This window comes from Xenopus laevis, chromosome 5L, assembly GCF_017654675.1.
Source record: "Xenopus laevis strain J_2021 chromosome 5L, Xenopus_laevis_v10.1, whole genome shotgun sequence".
Classification (NCBI taxonomy): Eukaryota; Metazoa; Chordata; class Amphibia; order Anura; family Pipidae; genus Xenopus; species Xenopus laevis.
This window is the reverse complement of record NC_054379.1, coordinates 13,572,318-13,597,843: the sequence shown is the minus strand read 5'-3', so window position 1 is coordinate 13,597,843 and position 25,526 is coordinate 13,572,318. Positions and strand designations below refer to the sequence as shown.

Genomic DNA, 25,526 nt, shown 5'->3' with positions numbered 1-25,526 from the left:
ATAAGCCTGGGGAGATAACTGAAGAGGCCCTTGGGAGGTGATTGAAAAATCTAATACTCAAAAACGAGTAATGTAATTTTCTTCATGTGGCCAAAAATAGATTTTTGACAGATGATGTGACTGGGAAACAAAAGAGTGTAAAAAATCTGCTTCCTATTATGATAATTATTAGGGACCCTGCTTCAGTAAAAAGTAAAGTCATATCTGATGTGAAGGTATTGATCTACCTTTCTGCTATATATTTCTTACATTGTTCTTCATCTATTTATCTAAACATTCATAGTATTTTAGGGCAGATATATCAAAAGTAAAATTTCGAATTCATGTGAATTTTTTTACTCTAATAAATTCGAATGCACTCAAAACTCAAATGTTATCTTATTTAAGAAAAAACCCAAATGTCTAAAATTCGAACCAATGTTACTGACCCACAAAACTCGAATCAATTTGAATGAAACTCAATTTAAGTTTTTCTCAGAAAAAAACTTGAATGTCATGAAGGATATTGACATCTTCAAATGGGTCAACGGACCCATTCAAATTTCCATGGTCGAGATGTGATAAATCTCACATTCTAATTTACATTTTAGTTGGTGCTTTTGGAGTTTTGACAAAAGAAATTTGAAAATTCAAATTCGAATTTACCATTGGAACGTTAAATCTGCCCCTTATAGTTGAAGATCTTTAATAAAATGCAAGTAAGCATTAATAGTCCATGACAAAAAAATTCCAACATAATTTTTCTTTTAATTTGAAAGAGAACATTTCCTTTCCATATTGTGATCTTTATATAATCCCAACATAATTTATTTGACAGCATCCTCTTCCAAGGCGCTCTTCTACAGCATTAAATAAATTACTTGGACTTGCTCTGATCCACTTGATACCAGTGTATAAACGCTGAACATCTATTGTTTCCTCTTTAATTCAGAGATGGAGGAAGAAGCTATAAATTTGCCCACATATTCCTCTTTTATGTAAGGAACTGCTGGTGGAAGAGTAATGCTATTTCTTCTATCTCTCAGTCAGGAGACAACATCATCGATCTTCTTTCCTTTGATTTTTTTGATGTTGAGCAATGGTTGAGACCTTCAACTGGGAATGTACAAAATCAAAGACACTGCAAATGGAACAAGAGAGAGCTATATGGAAGTCCTAATGCAGACGCTCTCTTCCCCGACAGTTTCATCCTTTTCCTCTCTGTCATCCTTAGGCAATGCGCCTGCGTTTGTGTGTAGATTTATAGTTTATCTTTATCTGTGGCTTCATCTGTAGGTAGCTATTATAGCTGCCTTGCTTGGATATTGTTCGGGCCTGATAGATCTGTCTGTAGTTCATCAAAGAGAAGCAGAGTGGCTAAAAGCCGTTGGGTCCAGCTGATGATGAAATACGAGCCATCAGCCTTGGTAATGGCTGTAAAATTTCATAATTACACGGCCTTTATTACATTGCATAATGATCCTGAAGCAGTATGGAACAATTAATTAAGATTTTCAAGCGTAGCTCTTTCAGAAATTAAAAGGTGCTAGCGACTGAGAAATAGGGAAGTGTCTGTCTCTAAAAGCATTAGCAATGCTCTTGAATATGTGCTGTGCCCCTCTTTCTTTACAGTATTACACGGTCATAGTTGGATAATAACAGAGTGATGTGTTTTTGTCTATGTAGTGAGCACTGACAGTGGAATTTCATCTTACTAGTGCTAAGGGGAATAAATTCATTTAAGATCCTGACACTTCGACAGACATTTCAAAGGAAGAGTTATTGTTCGTTTTCTGCCTCCCTGAAAATAAAGGATGTCAGGTGGTTTATTCTGCCAATTTTTATGAATACATGTTTGAGAACATCTGTATTGTTAGATTTTTTTTTATATATCTAACTTTTTAAATGATAAAGAATTTCTTATGTTTTGGTATAAAATGCAGAGGATGTTTCGAGCCAAACGGAACAGGCACATTTGTGTGGGAGGCTATAGAGTGAGTATCATTCCTCTTAAATAGGACTGGTGACATCTCGATCTGGCTGCCACTATAAATCATTCTGGATAAGCAGATGCATCTTTATTCTGGGGTTAATAATTTGCTCTTTGACTGCAAAATTCTTCATATTAAAAAGCATTGTGCCCCCAGCAAAAAAAAATAAAAAATACAAATATATATATAAATATAATATACAACTAAAACTCACACTGGTTTCAGACAAGATACATGCCCAGGTGCAGCTCCACTAGTTGAGGAAATTGTACAAACAGGGAAAAACAGGGCACATTCTGCACATTCTCTTACTGTTAAATGCAAAACCTTAGTTTAATCGTGGGTTCAGTCCAGGTTCTGGGTCCATTGTCAATGTATCTGTACCACTCTGTACTTTTGGGTTCTACAAATTTCCCCACAGTCTGTAATGTGAAAAATCCCATTCATTAAAGGTACTTGCATCGATTGTGTTCCAAATCAAGTGCTTTCGCGCCTATTTGCTTAGACTGTTGTGGGAAACCTGGAGGTGCCACCACCTCAAAACCAAGTAGCTCCAGGGTTCCCACAGTGACCATAGATACTCCAATAGAATTGCACATGTCTTACAGTGAACACCAACAGAACTATTCAGTGTAATTGCATTTGAGTCACATTAAAGTGTAACTTAGTCTTACCGGATTGGCAGAATTGCATCAGGAGCATCTCCTCCTAGTGTCTACAATCATGCTGAGACCATAGGAAAAAGCCCCGCATTGTGGGAAAAAAACATGAAGATTGCACTTTAAGGGGCACATTTACTAAGCTCGAGTGAAGGATTCGAATGAAAAAAACGTAGAATTTCAAAGTATTTTTTTGGGTACTTCGACCATCGAATAGCCTACTACGACCTTCGACTTCGATTTGAACTAAAAATCGTTCGACTATTCGACCATTCGGTAGTCGGAGTACTGTCTCTTTAAAAAAATACTTTGACTACATACTTCGGCAGTTTAAACCTACCTAGGTACATTGTTAGTCTATGGGGACCTTCCCCAGCACTTTTATAACCTTTCAATCTTTCAATCTATCGCTAAAAATCGTTCGATTAGTTTGATTCTAAGGATTTTATCGTTCGATCGAAGGATTTTTACTTGATAAATGTGCCCCCCTTGTATCCCACTATGGTGCAGTAAGTAAATGACCTACCCCTATTGTCTTCTATGCAGTTTTTCTAATTAGCCTCTGGAAGACCATTGGCCATGGATATGGATAATATAATATCAAATAAAATGGAGGCACTCACAGATAACTGGATGACTGGGCCTAGAAAAGAGATTTGCACTTCACTAAACATATAAACATTTAAATAACTTTATTTCAAGGATGCACATTTCAGCTGGGGGTTCAGTCTTAATATTGGTCCCTGCAAGCCAACCTTGCCCAACCTCAATTTTACTAACCTTCGAAGCATTTGCTAATTGCAGATCCTTTCTTCAACAAAGTTTGCACCTATTATTACAGTTCCCTAAGACAGTGTTTTATGATGCTTGAGCGTGTTAACTCATACCCATGGCATTAAGTGCAGAGCCATTTGTATGTCATGACACAAGCATGCACGCCTATCATCTTTTACTTATGAGTGTTGACTTGACACACATTGTATTTGCACTTTAAGGTGTTTTTTTTCCTTGCAAGTGTGAACTGCTTCTTTCAGCCAGAAAGAAAAAAACATTTGAAAATGAATATTTGTGTCAAGAGGGGATTAGCTTTGTAAAGTCAATTTTCTTTTCGGGAAATATATTCCCTTAATAGGACTTTTCCGATCCACTGTCATTCTTGTTCACACACTGGGTGTCAATGCCTTTAAAACGCTTGTCACTCTTTAATGGAAACAAAACAGTCTTTGCAGTCGGTGCTGCAATGTCATTCCCGTACCCCTTGCTGCGTCGGCAATCGTGAAAATGACAGAGCGCCTCTCGGTAGGGGTAATTAAAATGTAAATATTGATATTTTATTATTTGAAATTACTTTCCAGTGTGGCATTTAATATCTCTCCATCTGTGCCTCTCTGTTTTGTGGTCACTTTAGTGCAGCTCTGGGATGGCAGGGAACGGCTTGATCCCCCGTTATGTCAAAATGCTTGTTGCTGCTTAATTTTGATATCTAATTAAGTGGAAAAGTACAGTCCACACAGTAATCCATGGCATCTTAACCAGCTGCTTGGGTATATTTAGAATTAATCTCCACTATGGAATCAACCTAATGTATGCAATTAAGAGTCTGCCGATGGCTAATTAGGTGTATTAGAACCAGGCAGCTTTCTATCTTTCATTCTTTCTTCCTTCTATTTGTGTGTGGTTTCTTTTGGGCTCTCAAGGGCTTAACCCCATGGGTATCAGAAAGGTCTGATTTGGAGACTTCTGCAGATAACATAGGCTGAAATAAATGGAAACTGTTACCCCAGAAAGGCCTCTGAGACTGAATATAGACTTGTTTACAATAGAAAGATGACAGATAACTTGATTACATTTAGGACATACCAATATGAAGAGGTGGTACTTTGACCGTCATTTTGTTATAACAAACTGCTATCTGGTCGCTAGGGACTCTGATCTAAGTAAACTTGCAGAACCTGTTTCAAATGGAAGATCAATATTAAGAAATAGAAACAGAAATTGAGCCTCAGAATAAGTATGTGTTCTAGTTGATTTTGACAAAAAGTTCCCTGTTTTCCAATTCCAGTGGAAGTATCGCCATTGTAGACTGGTGCAAAGTTTGGCTAAAATCTATACAGTAACATGGATGCTCCTCTTTGTAAATGACTTGGAACCATTTTACCAACCCAAGCAACCAGTCCAGTTGGTACCGTTTGGCCATAATTATGTGTGTCTTCATTTCACAGTATCCCACAGTATGGCCTGGTCAGATAACTCTAAATGACTAAATAGAGCCACCTTAAAGCAGACAAAAGATAGAGATAAGTACAAGACATTTGAGACACTCATTTTAACATTTGTACTCTAGTTACTGTCTATAATGTATGTCCCATTAGATCCATGAAACTGTCTCCTACATGGATATTTTGTTAAAACCTGTAGACAGGTCATGGGTTTTTATCAAATCTCTGTTGTTCGATATCCCACTTTCCAGATCTCACTTATTTGAGCCTCTTTATTTTCTGTCTGTTGTTCGATATCCCACTTTCCAGATCTCACTTATTTGAGCCTCTTTATTTTCAATCATTGTTTTCCCTGTTAATTTGCCACAATCTATATGGGATTGAAGGAGTAATTAACTGGTTCTTGTTGATTTACATTGAAAACTAGAATTATAAAAAGAAGTTAGGGTACTATTATGTATGTGAATGAAGTACCATGAACCTATAGGTAGCGCATAGCCTATGGTATTAGATAAAGACATTGAGATATAGGGGCTGTGCATGATTTAATATAATCTTAGGGTCTCTTGGGATTTAGCCGTCATTTGATTGTCAATCAACATCAAAGCTAACTAGTGTGATTCAAAGAACAAGTATTATTGTTATTATTTTGTAATAGTCCCATATTATTGATTATTTTTTACATTGCACTGGAGAGAAGTAGCTTCTTCTCCCCAACTATATTTATTCAGCACTTCAGTTCTTTTTATAAATCCTATAGAAAGGGCAATTAAAGAGGAGGAGGAGGAGGAAAAAAAACACTGACAACTAGATGCAACAAGGGACTGTTTATAATTCACCAGATGGACCGATGGGGTGAAAGGATTGCCACTATTTTTTGATGAGGATATTACTGTTTTCCCCTGAAGGTAAAAAAAAATGACTTGGCAGAGCTTAAGCCAAAGTGCCTTCACAGTTGACCCAGTAGTGGGTAGATTCATAAACACAGGCTCATATGGAGATTACAAGTCATCCAAAGCAAACATCGCAAATCAGCAATAGCCGGAGGGAATTAAACAGTCGAGTTCAAAACAACTTTCATTTTAAAGGGGAAAGATAGATGCCATCTTTCTTTTGTATAAAAGTGACCAGACGGTTTATCCTCTGTTAATGTCTCCAACAAAAATAATAAAGAAGAAAAAGAGAGAGGCTTTAATGAAAGTATTCTTAATTATGCCTAGTTTCATGTGTATTTGTAATTTTTCAATTAACTCTTAAAGAAGTTGGCCCTGTAAGAGAGAGAGGTGGACATCAAAGTGACTTCTGGTGCTCTGTAGTTACTCATTCCTTAAAAGCTTGGAGGGTTCTGGATAGCAGACATTTCCAAACAATTCCATTATACAGTACCTTTAATAGTTAGTCTAAGGGATAGTTATTGTTTAATGTAGAAGAATGTTTCAGCTACACTGAACTGAGGCCTCTAGCATCCCACAGCAGCCAGAGGTTGTGTTTGGCCTCCATGATCATCATATAAAACCCTGATGGTGAAAAAATGGGGTATGGTAGGAGCATATTGGGAATAATATAATAGATCTGGATCTCCAGCACCATCTTTTCTATGAAAATAAAGCTACATATAATAAGATAGGGACAGTAGGGGGCATCTCCTCTCAGATTGTGGGCTTTTTCAAGATACCCCTAAAGGTGCACTGAGAGCATGATGCTTCTAGATTTATAGGACTCTTTTATCGAGCTCTAATTTGAAAACAGACAGTAGCAAAATGCTGGCGATGCTCATCTTCTCAAACTTTGCACCCAAGATTCTATTGTCAACACCATGCAGACCAGTGAACAAAACGCTAGTTTGGTTCCCTAATAGGAGATCATTATTCCATCTACATGAAAAGCTGTATTTAAAGGAGAAGGAAAGCTACGGAGGTATTTTATTGCCAATAGATTAGCTGCAATAGTGAAAGCTAGAATGCTATATTTATTCTGTAGAATGTTTTACCATACCTGAGTAAAAAGCTCTAGAAACTCTCTGTTTGTTTAGGATAGGAGCTGCAGTATTAACATGGTGTGACATCACTTCCTGCCTGAGTCTCTCCCTGCTCTGGGCTCAGATTACAGTAGAGAAGGGAGGGGTGGGGGGAGAGGAACAAACTGAGCATGCTCTTGCCCAGGGCAATGAGGTTTAAGCTGAAGGCAGGAAGCCTGATACAGAAGCCCATGTGTACACAATAGAAGGAAAGAAAAGCAGTGCTTCTTTTGACAGGGGACTCAGAGCAGCACTACTTTTGGGGTTTACTGGTATATTTAGATGGACCTTTCTGATAAGGCTTACTTAGTTTTAACCTTTCCTTCTCCTATAAAGCACCGCATTCCTAATGATCCCTTCACCTCAAGCACAAGAAGAAGAAAGGCCAAAAATAATATGCAAATTATAAACATCTGTAAGGGAATTTTTGTTCTTAGTAGTCAATAAGCACCTTTTTTTTTTGAAATGAGTTTATTTGATTGGCTACCCTGTAAAAGTCATTAGGAGGCATTTGTACATGAAGTGGCATTCACAATTATCCCCTACATGTGTTCCATTTCATTAACACTTTCTCAAATAGCTCAAGTGAAAGGTCACAACTCGTAAGAGACAAGTAGCATCTTTGCTGTTTGTAAATGCCCAATTTACGGCTTTTAAATTGTTGCAGAACACACTTAGTATTGCAGAATGAATCTTGTGCCTCAACTACTCCTGACAAGTGAATATTTGTTTAGTGGGAATCTATTGTCCTTAATGGATTGAGATGGACGTGTACTGTGAATGCATTTTTATTGCCACCCCACCTCCGTTCGGTTGTTTCAGTGAAATTAACTTGGTGCTCTGCTAAAAGCAAGACATTTCTGCCAACTTGGTTAAAAGCTGCAAAAAAAATGTTCTGTTCTTCAATAAAATGTGTTAAAATAAGAAACATATGTTTGATCTGTTAACAGGTTATTATTGAGGGTGTGTCAATCAACAGTGGCTTTATAGTTCCACTTCTGTTTGGTACATTTAACTATGGAAAGGTTCTAACCAGTCTATACATCTACTATAATTCTATAAATAAATATAGCAATGTGTCTTTTAAAAGAAGAAATAAACAATAATAATGCCATATTTTATATATTAAGCTTAATGTGTCATTATCCATGAATTGAAAGTTGCCCACAGCAGCTCTCCATCTTGGACCTTCCATTTTCTGAGTGTCAAAGGCACTGTACATGGTCAGTGTGCTCTGAGCTGCTTTTGAGAAGCTAAGCTTTGGGCTTGTTAAAAACCATTAAAACATTAGTTGAAAGTAAGGTTGCATCTATCATGGAAACTGATCACACAGGACAAAGTATTGCATGTATACTGTATATCAGTGATCCCCAACCAGTGGCTCACGAGCAACATGTTTCTCAAGAAGCCCTTTAATTTTGCCCCCAGTTGCCTCAATGCAGGTGCTCAGTTTTGAATTTCTGACTTGGAGGGAAGTTTTGAAGGCTTACAGACCATGTGTACTACCAAACAGACCCACTTGTAATCTGATAGTCCACATAGAGGCTACCAAATAACCAGTTACTTATTGGGTACCCCCTAGGATTTTTTTCATGCTTGTGTTGCTCCCCAACGTAAAATAGTTTTGGGACTTCTGCTCTATATTAGGAAACTGTATATCTCTCTCCATCCATCCATCCATCTCTCCCTATTTATCCATCTCTATCTATCTATCTATCTATCTATCTATCTATCTATCTATCTATCTATCTTTTATATGTTATTAACTTTAGAGGCCCATCTGCCACCCCTTCACAGTCATTTGGCACTGATTATTATGGTGCCATTCTGGCAGTAACTTTCTGCATATAATACAATGGGTACCACATTTCTTTATGACGCAGGTAGTAGCATTGTGCTGCTGAGAAACATGCCTATGGGCAACAAGAGTGGTGCTTATTGCTAACAATCATAAATAAGCCTCAAGTCTATGCTACATTTGTATTTTGCAGTTCCTTGGTTTCAGCTACAAATCACAAGAAAAACTATTTTTTTAAGGACTTGTAGACATTTTTTTTCTTTGTAGTTGTACCAGTGATATATTTGCATGTAATACTTGATAGCGATTCCTTCTGTTTTTCAACATCCTCCCAAATACATCTATTTTGTGTTGTTTACAATGGATTTACACTGTACAACTCAACAGGAGGTTGGCCAGGAGACAGATTTAAAATTATTGCCGTTTTACTCATTAACAACAGTTAAATTCCTTGTGTGAAATCTTTCAGATAATGATATGCAATGTTGACAAAATAGTGCGGTGATTAGGATGTAATTATCATTCTGTGATGATGTGTGCTGTTTGAGGAATGTCTAATGTGTCAGATTTCAGACACACAAACAGCAGTCAAGGCATCAAAAAACAGACACAAGAATGCCCTACTTTACTGATCCTACCAGGCACTTTGGTATGCTGGAAATGCTGAGAGCTAATGGAGAATGCCTAAGAGGGGTTAAATTCATTGCAGCCTATTTCTGTCAACACTCGGCTACAAAAATAAACATTTATGTTTTGTGAAGTGAAAGTGTATTTTTGAAGACTACCCATCAGAATTTTTTTTGTCCTTCACACTTTCCTGTGCTTAGCCTTTTTTGTTAAGTTGACTGCAAAGTGCATCGGTACGCTTGGCTAAAAAGGAAAAAAAATGATAGAATAAAAAAAAGGAAGAAAAAGTAGCTGACAGCTGCCTTTGGCACCATTGTCAAGCGAATGGACAGCTAGAGAAAAATGGCAGACGGACAGGTGCACTTCACATTCAGGACACTTCACCCTTTCTCTACCACAGAGGAAAAGTTATTGACTCACAGACTGCAGTTTATACCTTTTCATATTTAAAGGCAGAAGTCAGACCATTATGCCAGCAAAATTTTTATCATTAATTATATAAACAAAAAAAAACAAAATAAGAACAGCAAACTCAACTTGTAATTATATGATCCAGTAGTCACCAGGCAGCTTACGATTGACCTGATAAAGATAGCAAAAAGTAGTGTAATTAACAATTAAGCATGTTCTTTCTTCATAGATCAATGCTGCAGACCCTTGCCTTAGTAAATTCATGTTCAGCTAGAGGACTATATCAGTAAAATACCAAAATATGCTTTCTTTCATGAGTAAAAATACTTTCATACAGTTCTGTTGTTTTTTTTACTTGGAAAGTTTTTTTAATGTTCTTATAAATTTGCATGAAAGACTAGCCAATTTTTTTTTCATATTTACTGTATTTAATACATATTATTAACCTGAAGACATCATCGTCTTTCAGTGTGGAACATGGTGTAACTGAATGAATGATGTACTCTATGATTATGAGTCTATGATTAAATGCCCATAGGTGGCACAGAACACATAAGGCTATTACATGATTGTTTAAGACATGCAACTTCTTTTATACTTACAATAGCTGTTTTTGTTTTTGTTTTTTACATGTGATGGGATTCAGATTAGTTCCAGCCAGAAATTTTGCTTTGACCATTTTCTCCCCTTTGCTGAAAGTCCAGGGCATGTGCACCCGGACTCAACATCCTTGATGATAAGCTTACACCCTACTCCTACATTTCACTGGAATTCATCTATATACATACAATAGCCATGCCACCAAATATGTCCTCAAAGTCCATATCTCCCACCTTAATGTCTAGCTTTCCTAAGAATGGTTTCCAATGTTACACTTTTTAATATGCATTAGAAAGTGGTTGGAAGTCTGTTACATTACCCCACTATACAAATGAGTTCCACTTTTATTCTGCCAGTAACTTTTTAAAAAATAGTTTATAGTTATTGTAACTCATGCCATAATCTCTGTGCATCACAACTAGCACAACAAACTGAACATTTTATAGCAGGATTACCGAAGGTTGTGCCAGGAAACAAGCCCTATACCGATTGCATGCCACAGTGTGCCTATAAGTCTGGTGTACATTGCCCAACACGTGTGCCCACAACAAAAGCTAAGCATTCGAAATGGGACTTTTATGCCTTGCTTGCATTCTTTCCCTGCTATTCCTTAAGGCTCCACTGCATGCAGTATAGTAATAATACAAGGTGAATACTGTACAGCCAGATTGAAGAGGTTAATGAAAGGGGGCACTTGTTCATGGGTGGTAATGTCCCTGGAGCTGACTGTTGATAAGTCAAGAGTCCGGAGTCCTAATTTCATAACCCCTTTTATCACAGTCCTTAAGAGATTTTGACCCATCAAAGGCAAGTGTTCATATTGAGAAGGAATTTGTTTTTATAACTCTGGTACCAATAGATGTACATTAATGGTCGTTTATAGCATGTATATGATCCTATAAAGGAAGTACAAAAGACTGGACACCTTGCTGATCCATCCAGGTTGTCTAAAACTACCTGATTGGGGCTTTTTGCATGTAAACGTGTCTTTGGGCTTGTGTCTGAATCAATTATAGAAGCATTGGCCTGTGGATTGCCCACTTACATTTTTACTCTTTCATTAAAATATTAAAAAGTGTATAATGTGGCCCCTATTATATAAAGTGTTAATGAAATTAAATCTGAAACAAAGCCAAAGAAACAAAGAGTGCATCCAACATTACTTCAAAGTTAGTTCAGCAAAGAAAGATAGACATTTTTACACAAGTTCTTTTCTCTTTTTTTCCTGATTTCATTTGCTCATGTCAATATTTATTATCCTTTTTTTCTTTTTTTAAATAAACCCCACTGAGGTTTGGGAAACATTGTAAGGTCTGCAGAGAAATTGTTCATTTGTAAATCATGGACAAAAGAGGCCATGAAGAAACTCTAAAGTTTCCGTGCACGTAAATGTCAATATAGTGTCTTCTCCATCATCAGCACTAAATTCACATTGATGCCTCTTTTCTTCTACGTATTGATCCTTCCATGAGAACGTAGATTTGTATCTGTTAATTAATGCGTCCTGAAACAGCGTTTGTATTAATCAGGCAGATAAGAAAAATTGGATGCCTGCACCCTCGTGACAGCCACAAAAGTGCTGGTCCTGATAAAATCGTGGATGGACCTCAATAAAAAAAAAAAGTTCCTCCTTCCACTCAATAAACTAATCATCCCACTTTTAATTATGCGGTACAAAGATGTGTGGAGATTGGAGAATGTGTAAATCTAATTATTTACTAACAGCAGTGTCTGGGAGGGAGAATTGGCTGTCACAGAAAGGTGCTGCAGGCTATATTCTCTGCCCATCTGCTCCTGCAGAAAAAAAAATCCTGGGTTCTTGAGAGAAGTAGAGCATCTAAAGCTAATTGAAACCACACAATATTCTGAATGTATTATTTGTTGTGGAAAAAAATGCTGTAGAGCCGATATGATTTGTGGCAAAAGCTTCTGAACAGTTTTTGAACTTCTGGCCTGCAATCTCCTCAAGTAAATGCATTTGGCTATTCAGGAGGGAATCGTATAAAATCTAATTTTATTTTATAGAAACAATGTAACTTTGTATGTTCTTGTATATTCTCTTTTTATAGCTAGGACTGTAGCCACTTTCAGTGCTCAAACAACAGTCATATACTATACATTTCCCGGCAAAGAAAAATGTCAACTAAAATATTTGTTTTTTTGCAAAATAGAATATTGCTTAAAACAGCTCTTTTTTTTTCTCTTTTACGTTTAAATAAATTGTATCAATAGCTAACTCAGATGTCATGCTGTTTTAAAAGAGATTGAATGGCAGGTGGATGTTAACTTGCATGAAGGTGCATTTGCTGGTTGAATGAGTATAAGAATTTTGAGTTATGGGGTTGAGCTAATTATTAGAATTATGCAATTACAGGAAAGTTAATAAAATGAGATTTTTTAAAAATAGGAAATAAAAAATTTAATGAATTTAAAAATTCTGAATTAAAAAATAGGAAACAACAAATGGAAAAAAAATAAAAATACATTAAGTAAAATGTTTGTGTAATGCAATGGCATAAGACTGCATGAACAACAGTAATTGGCTTTTAATGCCCCAACCATTTACCCTTTGATTGTCAATCAGTATTTGAAGTTCTTATTTTGTGCAAAATATTTTTTTTTATATTTTAACATCAAACTTTTGTGTTAAATGGTCTTTTATAGTAATGATTGTTGTTCATATGACAAGAATCCTTGCAAACGTAGTTTGTGCCATAGCCAAGTCAATTTAAAGCTGCAGACCCCCTTAAGAAAGGCTGCACTAATCCCCTTTGATGATTTTATTATGTCCCTGTCGGGTTTTTTTTCTGGCAAAGTTCTGCACTTTGCCAACCAGCCAAGAAATTATATGCAATTGTATATTGCTGTATAGCTTCTAACATACTTATTAATGCAATGTAATTTTCACTCTAGTTTAAGGAGTAGAAAGCAACACATATCTTTGTAGTTGTGTACTAAGCCAGGAAGTAATATGAGTTTGGGTGGAGAAATGTACAAATTAACTACAATTTGATTATTATTTTTAAACCCAAAAATTATTTGCTGTTTGGTTATTTTGTATTAAAAAAGTTAATAATGTTTTTTTCTAAAATTCAGCATTCAAAACAGTGATTATTTTTAAACGTTATAAAATAATTAAAAAATAATGCATTCTATTTTAATTCTCATTTTGAGGTAGATAGCAATTATCACGTAGGTGTTTGTGCAGTTAAGAAAACTGGATATTGGAGCTCAAATTTCACATTAGGGTGAAAAAAATAGTCCATAATATATTTACCATGGCCCCAAATTGTAAATGAAATCAAATGACAACTACTCTTCTGTTTTATTTAGTGATGCAGCTATTTTAATTCCTTCTTCTTTTTCCTGTCCTAATGTGAAACCAAAAGCTTTTTTTTACTTTCACCAATAAAAACTAATTTGAAAGGCTGGAAATTTTAAATAACTTCATGAATCATTTCAATCATTCATCTCTAATAACCATTGCTTTGTTCTTACATGAGCCATGAACTCCACATACAATAAAACTCAATTTAAAACATCCATTTCTTCACCACAGTCAGACAGTATAAGATTTTGTTCAGAGTTATGCAGAATGTGGAGCGACCATATTTCAGAAGAAATTCCCATATACAGAGAAACAGTTACTAAAGACATTAGGCTGCTGTATATGGCATGCCCTAAGTATAAAAATATTTATATTGTATTGGAATTGATGTAGCTTTCTGGGTTCCAGTAGCATTTTCTGACTGTAGGAAATCTATTGTTTCATAAGAGACTGATGAGAAACTTGGAATTACTTTTACAGGCAACATATAAATCTACTAGTTCACTAACAAAGCTTGGTTGTGTAGCATTGCTGCCGAGATAAATAAAACTTTTATTTTGTAGGACAGGTGAGAAGTGATTAAAATATAGAAAACTTCTTATGTTTAATTTCGTTTTATATTGGGAGTTAAGTCTAGCCATTCTAGATCTACTTTAGTAAAATTCTACTGAGGACAACATATATATAGGCCACAGGCAGTTGTAATTGTTGTCAAATTTCACAAAGATAGATACAATTCCTTTTAAAAATCTCATAGAACTCCATGTAGTAGAATTGGCCTTGATTCACAAATGCTCCTAAGACATTGACAGCAGATGGTATAAAAGCAAACAATCCAGTAAATATTTACAAACATGACTATTTAATATGGATCTCATATTGTTTCATAGAGAGAAATGGCATTTTTTCTGATGAGATGATAATACAGTAGGTGCTGTTGCCATGGATGAAATGCCAAAAACATTCCAACAATTGATCAACATGACAATTTTAAATGGAAAATACACATATTTTTACAATAAAATTATTTTTCTTTTCGTGTTTAGTAAATCAGAGGCAAAAGTTATTCAGTTCAGAGTTGTTTGTGTGTATTTATGTTTATGCATATGAATGGGATCAGCCTTAATTGTTCTGACAAAGTAACTCAAAATCTTTCATGAAACAATGACCACTATTAAACAGACATTAGAAAAAGATGGTAGCATGGGTGCTTGTCTTTATGGAGCACTAACTTCACTAAACTGAACTGAGCATCTGCCTCAATGCTCCAAAACAATAAAACCACGTTTCCATGGTTTCCTTTAACTATTGCTAATAAAATATTTCCTTAAAGATCAGAAAACTAGAAAAAATTATAAAAGTCCAAAGGAAGAGAGAAAGGGAAAAAATCAAATAATTGCCTTTTGCTTTCAGACTTTAGGGGAACTAATTATAATATGAAAAAATAATGCATTTGATCAGAATTCTTGGTTTAAATTAAGGTGAAAGAATCTTTGCATAAATCTACAACACATTGTCAAAATACAAAAGTCTCTGGGGTCTTACAAATGCATAAACATGCAATTTATTTAAAAAGACTATTGCAGTACATGAAACTAATTTGGCTTGAAAAACTATAAATCAAAATAATAAATATGCCATCCCTGTTTCACCTACGGCCCCTTAGGCAAAATAATATATGATGCCTCTGCTGTTATAAAGTGCACACAAACTTTTGGGAGACTTGATTAAGGTTTTTGTTGCTTTATTTGTGTTGTAAAACAAAGGAATATTTTAAAAAACTACCGCTAAATAATTATACCAACTGGAATACAGTATGTTGAAATAAACTCATTTCGGAATAAAGACTGTTGGAATAACAATGACATTAATCTTCATTTTAGGATTCTCTACCTTGTCACTTGCCGATCAGATGAGTCTTCTGCAGAGTGCATGGATGGAGATCCTGATTCTTGGAATTGTTAACCGGTCGCTCTCCTTTGAAGATGAACTAGTCTACGCTGAAGACTACATAATGGACGAAGACCAATCAAAGTTGGCTGGGCTGCTGGAACTGAACAATGCCATCTTGCAGCTTGTGAAAAAATATAAGAGCATGAAGCTGGAGAAGGAAGAATTTGTAATCCTAAAAGCTATAGCTCTTGCTAATTCAGGTCGGTAAAGTTCTGTAGCCTTTGCATCACCTTGTGTCAATGTGCTGCCCCTTTCCAATGTTTCCAACGTACAGTATGATAGAACCTGCACTAGGGCGGGAGAAAATTCTCAATGTCAGCTACTATAGTCTGGGAGCATGTTTTCTTTCCAGCTGCCTTAATTGTGCCTCCTTTGATGCTTGGCACTGTCCTGCCATAATTTTAAAGCACAACTTCTAAAGTGGCATTGACTCCAAATGGGTATTAAAAAATAATGAAGATAGGGGTGCCAATGAGGCTTGAGGTCTGGAAATGAACATTGCTAATATACTAAGTCCTTACAAAGAGTTCCATGTAAACACGATAACCTGACTAAGAATGATGTAGACAAGCAACATGCCCTCAGTCAATATTTTAATATAATTTACTATGGGCACCCAAATACTAAGATGGGCAGTCACTTTATCATAGGAAACCAAGCATCTATAATCAATCTCTGAGTGATAGTATGTGCCAGGCACTAGCAATGCATGCTTGCCAAAGGTTTTATTGCATCAGTGTTTCTGTATAATGGGGGGGGGGCACTTTGGGGCACTTCCAGGGATTCTGCTGGCATGGGTTTCAGAATTGACTGATAAGTGTGTCTGGTGTCTATGAGGGGTTAAAAGTGAAAGGGAATTATTTAGCTGTGAGTATACATAGCATTTGAAACCTGGGTCTAGATTTAAAGACAGACACTTTTCATTTTACTGTCCCTTTAAGTTTCTGCTCTCGAGGGAAAGCTCATTCACACAATACAATCAAATAGACAGAGAGCAGCCAGTCCAATATATAATGTAATCTCTCTTCGTGCTCTTCTATCACTGCCTCTTTTATTTTCTTTCTCTCTTGCTCTTTTAACAATGTAACCATTTAAATGCTAAAAACCAAGTGGTACTTTACATCCTCACCAATAAATCTCAGTAAAAAAAGTAAACAATTACTGCTGCCACTGTTTCTATTTTTTTACATATGTGATAAAAGAAAACCCTAGAAAGGCTTAAATGGGTTTTAGTGAATAAGGGGTTAAAAAGGATTTAGCACTCACGAGAGCATAAATGTGCTGAAGCAGTGAACGGTATCAGATAAGTAAAAATCGTTTGGGCTTTGTTTTCCTTTTGTGTCACCTTAATGCTTTTCCTGTGGTCTTAAGTCCCTTTAGCATTTGCATATAGTTGATGATAGATCAGTAATTAATAACATGCTGATCATTAGATACCTGTATGTCAATAACATGCTCTGATGTTATGTACCATTGACAGTCACACCGTGCCCCTCCATCTGCTTTTGTTTTGACCCTTTCTTTGAACTTTATCTTGGTTGCTGGCCAGTCATTTTCCCTTTAATTACAAGAAGGAAACTGTCAATAAAATCTGTTAAATGGGATGCAATGAGTGGCTTGAATGGGCAGACGGCTATTTGTTCAAATTCTGGAGCATTCAAGGTATTGACAGTTTGTTTTCTGGGGCCATATGCAGCGATCAATCTCAGGCTGGGCTCAGCCGCGCTGAAAAATGAAAAACCAGATTGCTTTTGCCTACTTGTGAATGACGACTTGTGATTTGGCGCAACCCTACTGAGCTGAGACCTTCTGCCCAAATTGCCCCCCAGAGAGATGGAGATGCGTGACTGTTTATAGAATTTTTTTTTAATTGATTTTGTGATTAACAGTTCATCTATAGCCTTGTCGCTGTTGTATGATAGATTCAGAGTTTTCTTTTGACTGTGCATTGTTGCAGTGTAGATAAATATATGTGTGTATAGTTTAAGATGCAGATTTCTTGCAAGACAAGTAGTGTTTTACATCCTAATCAGCCTTTACAATTTTGTTGTACTGGAGCATGCACAACATATTTGCAGCTTGTTTAAGTTCTGGTGGCTATTTTGTGATATTGGTCAGTCAGCTATTGGGCTAACTGATCACGTAAGATACAGTTTGGCCATACATCCTAATGGCGAATTTGAACTGACCCAAATGACTTTGAGATGATTGGTGAGATGATGGTGACTAATGATCCCCATAGACATTCCACTGAGGATCATTGGTAAATCTCATAATCTGTTTGGAGGTAAAATAATTCTTATACATTTTGGATAAGAATGGGGTTGTGTAATGGTTTGTTTGAGATTCTCAAATATTTAATGGTAGTCTAACAGTTTGGTTAAGAAATGACCAAACTGGATGACCTGCAGTAGATAAAAAACAATAGTTTTAGACAATCATATACAGCGGCACATTAACCAGTTGCAGCTGGAAGCATCGCTATAAATGGACTTTCTTATCAGACTGTCCCAAAATAAATTTTGGCTGATATTCAGGTTGAAGGATGTTCACCATGTAGAAATCCAACGAAATCCAGCCAGCATTGTTTGACTATATATTTCCAAAGGTTGACCATTTGTTGGCCATAGTATAGATTCAAATGTGCTCATAAATAGTACAGAAGTTATAAATCTATAAAAAAAAAAAAAGTGCCTGTGGCTGTAAATTGATTGGGTAGTTAGTAGTTGACCCCAATCACACAGTACTTCATAATGTAGGAAGAGTTTACTTTTATTGACCATATGGTACATTTCATTGAACAACAGATATAGCAAATTTGTATGGGATTAACGACATGCAGTCACACAGTACCCCAATAAGTCATAGGAGTCATTACCGTGGAACAATGTATGGTAATGATCTTTATAAATATAAGGTGATGATGGGACATGGTCAGTCATCTGAGTCAAACGTCTTTATAAAGTTTGCTTCATATTCATATTCTCTCTACTGTTTTAAATGGCATTTATCTCCCATTAAAAAAAGAATTCTAAAATAAATTGTATTCATTTGTTAGTTCTCTTTATCTACAAACTTAAAGTATCTGATTCAAAATTAATCATCCAATATGTATTTTACAGATTCCATGCACATAGAAGATATAGAAGCTGTCCAGAAGCTTCAAGATGTCTTACATGAGGCTCTGCAGGATTATGAAGCTGGACAGCATATTGAAGACCCTCGTCGGGCTGGCAAGCTATTGATGACTTTGCCTCTTCTTCGGCAAACATCTACCAAGGCCATCCAACATTTCTACAACATTAAACTAGAAGGGAAAGTTCCTATGCACAAACTTTTTTTGGAAATGCTAGAGGCCAAGGTCTGACTAAAAGCATCATTGGTGTCCCCAGGGTGCTGATTGGTAGAATAAGGGAAAAGTTAAAAAAGTTCTGGCAAATAAACTTAGAACTGAACACAAAGCAATTGACTGCACTGATATTAGCAGCAAGACTTAAGCAGCTTTCAACTTTTTGTCTGTATCCTGAAGATACAGGTATTTCCTCTTCCTTTTTTGCTGCTGAAATAAAAAAAAAATAATAATAATAAAGTCTTTAACTGCAAGAGATGGAAGCCAGCCCTGCCAAAGGACAGAAATCCATAGAAAGGAAACCACTGAATTTAATATGGACCATAAAGTCCTCGACAAAAATGAAGGAATCAACAAGAGAAACATCATATCTTGAATATAGTTCAAACACATTGACTGAATGAGGTGTTAAGAATTCATGGGAGTAGCCTCTAATATAGAGGAGGCTATCCTCCATCTTTACAGCTGCTGTTGAACTCCAACATGAAACATTCTCATCCAGACAGCTGGACTAAGGTTATAGGAGTTGTCGGTCATAAAAAGTGTCGTACGTCAACTGTCCATGGACTCCTGACCGGCATCTCTTTGGCTGCTTCTTACCATTTCATTTACGATTTAGAATACTTTACGGCATTTGATTTGTTAATTGTTTTTTCAAGTCTTCCAGAAATTTCTTGGTTATGTACTATGGTAACTTTTTTCAGGGAATAATTTGAGCTTTGGTCATTTACGGAATACTAATTAAAAACTGAATTCTAATGCTGGCTTGAGCATCAATGAACAATAATTAAAGGTGGATACATCCTTGAGGGGTTTTTTTATTTTATTGTTTCCCTTATTCTTATAAATTGAGATTATTTTGTATCAGCTTTACCATGTTTCAGCCATTTAATATAATGTTGGTATTTAACTGATTCAAGCAATAGTCAAAGGAGAGGTGCATATTACCACGGATGCAATTTATGTTGTGTGCCAGTCTAGTCCCTAATATTCAGTTTCTTCAACTGTATAAAAAAAAAAACGGATATATCTTTATGTTCAGAAATATTAGATTACTCCTGCAATGCAAATATGTAGTCTAGTGCACTTAGCCCTTACAATAAATGGGGTCTTAGCACTCTTTTCCAGAAGAAACTGAATTTTCTCTATCACCCCGCCATTACCTAAGCGAGAATCAAATGCGCAAAACCATGTTGCAGGCAATAAGGCAAAGGCCAGCAATAAAAATGTAATAATATTTCTGATGTTTAGACCATCAAAAAAGGAAAATAATAACTGTTAGAACAGTTCTTTCTCAACTGTCATTTTTTAACAAATAGCTCTAGCAGTCAATGTGATTTTCTGTCAGTTTCGTTGGAGAATGATAGGAGTTTGAGTATACAAGGTCAACTCTTTCATTCCAAAAATGTTACTGGCATAAAAAAAGGTATAATCTAATGTCTATGCCACTAAATTGCTGGCATAAAGGGGTAAAAAGGAGTGTAATCTAATGTATTTTAAAAATATGTTCTGGTTCCTAAAAGCCACAGTCAATACTTAACAGTTACATTAGTACTATGCTAACATACAAGTGTTAATAGCTGCTCCCTGCCCTGTATTATGTGAATGCCCCTTATTATATATACAAATGTCATTAAAACTGTAATCCTAACAGACTAAAACATTGTAGTTCAGCTTTTCAATGTTTCATGGTTGCTGTGTATTTTCCTTGACTTGATTATGCCAATATTTCTTTCCTTCTTCCTCTTTTTCTTTGCAGCCATCATGCTCTTTGTGTGGCATTTTCATACTTGTGGTGTGTGCTTTTAGACACAGGGTAGAATTAGAAAAAATACCACATTTTAAAAAATATCTAAGCAGCCGAAATTTATGGTTCTTTCCATTGGACAGAAAATCCCAAGAAATAAATCACACCGAAAATGTAGAATGTTTTCAAAAACCGAACTATAAAAAACAAAAACGTTTTTGACCCAAAATGGTTCTTAAGAGGACACAAATGTATATCTTATATAAAAACAAAACTACTTAGATAAGCCTAATTTTAAAAAATGCTGTAAATATAGCTTTTATGGAACCATCTCAAATGTTATTAACTATCTCTGTGTTGTTGCAATTTTTTTCTTTCTTTTTGTGCGTACAGGTTCCCAAAAAAAAAAAAAACAAACAAAAAAAAAAATATTGCTACTCTGTGTGCTATAAAGAATATACAACCGGCTGGTGGGCTGTCAGTCGTGTTCTATAAATACTGTGTATCTATCATTAGCTATATAAAGACTATATTGTAGATTGTGGTTTCTCAGTAGAGAAGTAACTGTAGTGTGGTTCTAGATAAATCATCATTAGCAATTCATTCAGATGGGGAATACCTTGAAATTAATAGTGCGGATAGGTGTTCATAGATTGCCACATCCCTTTTTCAGAAGACAAATTTTACAACTCCTGGAATAAAAGGTGCTGACTGAATTAGGATATTTATTTATGTAAGCATATAATATATACCATATATATTGTTTTCCAGAGAGCTTGGCAAGTTGGACATTGATTCAATTATACTATATGCCTACATTCTGTACAGCTTTCCAATATACACATTTTCACTGTAATCTGTGTGTCTTTACTAGGTTATATTTGTACAGCTCATCATAGGAAAAGCGTTGGAACATTAACCAAACTAAAACTGAAGTTAAAATTTGAATAACTGTATGAATAAGAATTCAAAGACAGCACTAATAGATCGTGTTAAACCTTGCTTGATTATTATTTTTATTTTATTTTTTTGAGGGGTGAAATTATACTCGGCATGGGTTATAGTTAATGGTGTATGATTGAGAATGAAATGCTACTATTTATAATTTGCTTCGTTTTTAAAATATTTTATTTTTCTTTAATTTAAGGCAATTTGATTGTGTGTCTCTAGGGAGCCACAACTGTGTCTCACACAGATCAGATGGTGTATTTATTCCAGTATTTTGCATTTAAATTATATCAAAAAAAGATATAAAAAATTTAAATCTGCTATTTTTCTTATTGAAAGAGGAAATGGGTGATGGTGATTGTATTTTAATTATTTAAGCTTCTCTGTTTACCTGCCTCAAAAAAAAAAAACATCTTATATCGGTCTTATAGGCAAAGGACATTTTTAAAAAATGAATTAATAAATATGATTAATGAACATGATTATTATGATCCAGGAGTTGCAACATAGCCAGTAATTAAAAATTAGAAAACAAATAATTAAAAAAAAAAATGAAATAAAAATAAGATAAAAGAAAAAAAGAGGAAACCATGTCTATAGTTGTAGATGTGCTTCACATCTGTAAAGCAATCAACTGTATATTTTTGTGATGTGTACCATACCATGTGCTCCAAAAAAATGTCCATTTGTGTAAATGTATTTATTTTATATTGTATATATTGTTAAATGCAAAAAGGAGACATGATTCTGTAACTTCAATCGGTTCAGATGTGTAAGTCAAATAATTATGCCTTTCAGGATGATGGTAGAGCAATATTAAACAAGCTTCCACTTTTGGATTGGTTTATTGTCTTGTGTTTTATTCCATTTCATAACATGGGCATAATATGTGAGAAGTATCTGCTACAACTTGACAAAAAGCAAACTCATGGAATAAGTCACTGTATAGCTGGTGTCCTGGATAGTGGTGATTAATGGTGGCCATATTTTGAGGAACATAAAATCCTAATTTAGGATTGAAATTTATTTGTCTGGGCAGAAAATATGACTTGTTCTAAGAGAATGTAACAGAGCCCAGGGTCAGACTGGGGGACCAGGGCCCACCGGTGCTGCTGTGCCAGGACCCCCCTCCAGACCCCTGCCCTCCACCATGAGTTTTTATTTGACGCCGATGATCCAGGGAGAGGGTCTGGTACAGGCACACTGGGTTTTTCCTCTAAAATAAGAGAAACTGCAGTCTAACTTCTATTCAGATCCTTTACTGCCCACTGACATTTGGGTGGCCAATAGACAACATCCAGTCATCCAAAATATAGGACAGTGGCTTGAATTAAACCATCTACTTACTGTGTATGAAAACTTTATAATGCAAATTAAATAAGGCCTCTTTTAATACTGTAGAGGTCCTCAATGACCACCTGCTTGAGGACTTGCCAAGAAATTCCAGAATTAAAACACACACAATTCTTAGTTTCATAAAACTGCCTTTATGTCCACTGTGCCTACTGCTTTAATGAGTCATTATTTGGAAATAATGCAGCCTTATGAAATTACAAACTGGTGCTATTGAATTCTGAAATTTTTTAACCACCTTATAATATGACATGGGCCAAGACCATAGATGGAAAAAAAATCAATCTAACATTTAAATGCCCAATTTGGAAACCCCAGTTGTTATTAATATTCCTTTCCTAACATCCACCATACTTAAGAATCAGTTGTATTCAAGGGCTAATATGTGTAGAGTATTGATCCTCAACCAGTGGCTCATGACCAATATGTTGCTTACCAACCCCTTGGATGTTGATCACAAATGCCTCAAAGCAAGTGCTTATTTTTGAATTCCCTGCTTGGTGGAAAATTTAAATTGCATACAAACTCAGTATACTGACAAGTAGAGCCTGTAGGCTGCAGTCCACATAGGGGCTACCAAATAGCCAAATACAGACCTTATTTGGCATCCCCAGGGACTTTTTTCATGTTTGTGTTGCGCCCCAACTTTTTGAATGTGGGTCACTGGTGGAAAAGGTTGGTGTAGAGCATGTGTGTTATTCCTCATATTTCAAATGAATGTCATTGGATATAAGGTTGTCAACTTAAACCACATTGAGCCACCTATCCCATTTAAGCCTCCTCCATCTATTGCTACTAATATTTACCCAGCCTTCTGACATCCACTATTTGTGACCCATATTTGGTTCTGCTGAAGACCTCTGTTGGGATGAAAATGCTTTCATTATGTGTACCTAGAAAGCAAGTTTCTTTTAAATGTAGCATTTTGTGCAAAAGATACATCAACTGATTTAATAAAAAAAACCTTGGTACAAATGCATTTGTGATGCATCAAAGGACTTTTCTCATAGATATGATATAGACATTTTTTTTAGAGAGAAGCTCCTGCAAGCCCAACTAAAGCATCAATTGGAATGAGAACTGTGGTTCTTGTAACATCCAGACTGGATTACCTGCAGGTTACTAGGAAGTCTGTTACAGTTCTGCTATAACAGTTAAAGTACTGGTTCAATGCTTTGGTATCTTTGGGCACATGGTAGGCATGGCTTGTTAAACTGTTGTTAATCTGGCCAAAAGTGCAGCACTGAGCTCACTCACTACCCACTGTTGGTCAAACTTGCTTGTTCCTAGGTGGTCTAAATTTTGATTCCTGCTGTTTGCTGGTCTCCTGTTCTAAACTCCTTTTCCTTGGTAATGTCCATTATGTTGATTCCTGGTTCTGACTGACCCTGGTCATGAGTTTGCCTCACAATTCCAAAGTTGTTACCTGGCCTGTCTGACTACATTCAGCTCCGTCCTTACTGGCTCCTTCCTTGCAGTAACCTCTGGATTTTCATTCATTAATACCTTATGGCACCTGAGTACCTGAAGGACAGGCCCAAAGCCAAAGGTAGTGGTTAATAACTATAGAGGATCCTAACCAAATATTAGACCTCAAAAGTGGGCTTGAACCCAAAAAGTGTATCCCCAACCAGTGACTCATGAGTAACATGTTACTCTCCACTCCCATTGATGTTGCTCCCAATGGCCTTATAGTAAATTAAATAATTAATAAATAGTAATTTGAGATTTCTTGCTTAAATGTAAATTTTGGAGGCATAAAGACATAGTCTTACTCCAACAGAGCTTCTGCAGGCTAGAAGTCCACAGGGGGCACTAATAAACCTATCACAGCCCTTATTTGGCATCTCCAATGAATTTTTTCTTGCCTGTGTGGCTCTCCAACTGTTCTTACATTTGAGTGTGACTAAAAAAGGTTGGGGATCCCTGCTTTAGATGCCATTTTACAAATATCAATCTTTGGCATAACATGTCACATCTCAAAGACTCGTTTTTAGCTGTTATTTTTGGACAAAGTTTTGTGTCAATTGTCAACTGCTACGAGATGCAGCTATACCTAACATCACATCTGCTAGGAAAATGTGGAAAATATGGGAATGAGTAGGCGTTATACCATTTGAGTGTATGTGGTGGAGGCAAAACTAGAGAAAACAGGGTTTAGGTTTGAATAAAGAAGGAGTGTACTCCAATGTATTCTCTGATGATAAAAGAAACAAAGTGGTAATGCTAAACTTATGTTTTAAAGACAGAATGATGGCATGGTAGCTTAGAAAAAGTGAGGTCAACACTCTAGCACGCTAGCATGGAAGAGCCCTGTATATACTGTATATCCATTTAGGCAAAAATGCTTCCCATTCTTAATCTGACATATTAAAATATGGCCAAATTAAAATAGAAAAAATATATCCTTGGATTAATCATTAGTGCTAACATTTAGGGACCCATTTACTTAGCTCGATTGAAGGAATAGAATAAAAAATACTTCGAATTTTAAATGATTTTTTTGGCCACTTCGACCATCGAATGGGCTACTTGGCAATTCGAACT

The 25,526-nt window shown here is 35.9% G+C and overlaps 1 protein-coding gene across 9 annotated transcripts in view; it reads left to right on the top strand.

Annotated features, from left to right (window-relative positions):
• esrrg.L (estrogen related receptor gamma L homeolog) overlaps positions 1–22,470 on the top strand; it is a 460,320-nt gene extending 437,850 nt beyond the window's left edge. For all 9 annotated transcript variants that reach the window (XM_041562543.1, XM_041562544.1, XM_018262593.2 and 6 more), the window contains 2 exons: positions 15,513–15,782; positions 18,705–22,470. In XM_041562543.1, coding sequence (XP_041418477.1) covers positions 15,513–15,782; positions 18,705–18,949 — 515 coding nt within the window. In that variant the 3' untranslated portion in view covers positions 18,950–22,470. The remainder of the gene's footprint in view (positions 1–15,512; positions 15,783–18,704) is intronic.
• The last annotated feature ends 3,056 nt before the right edge of the window (positions 22,471–25,526 follow it).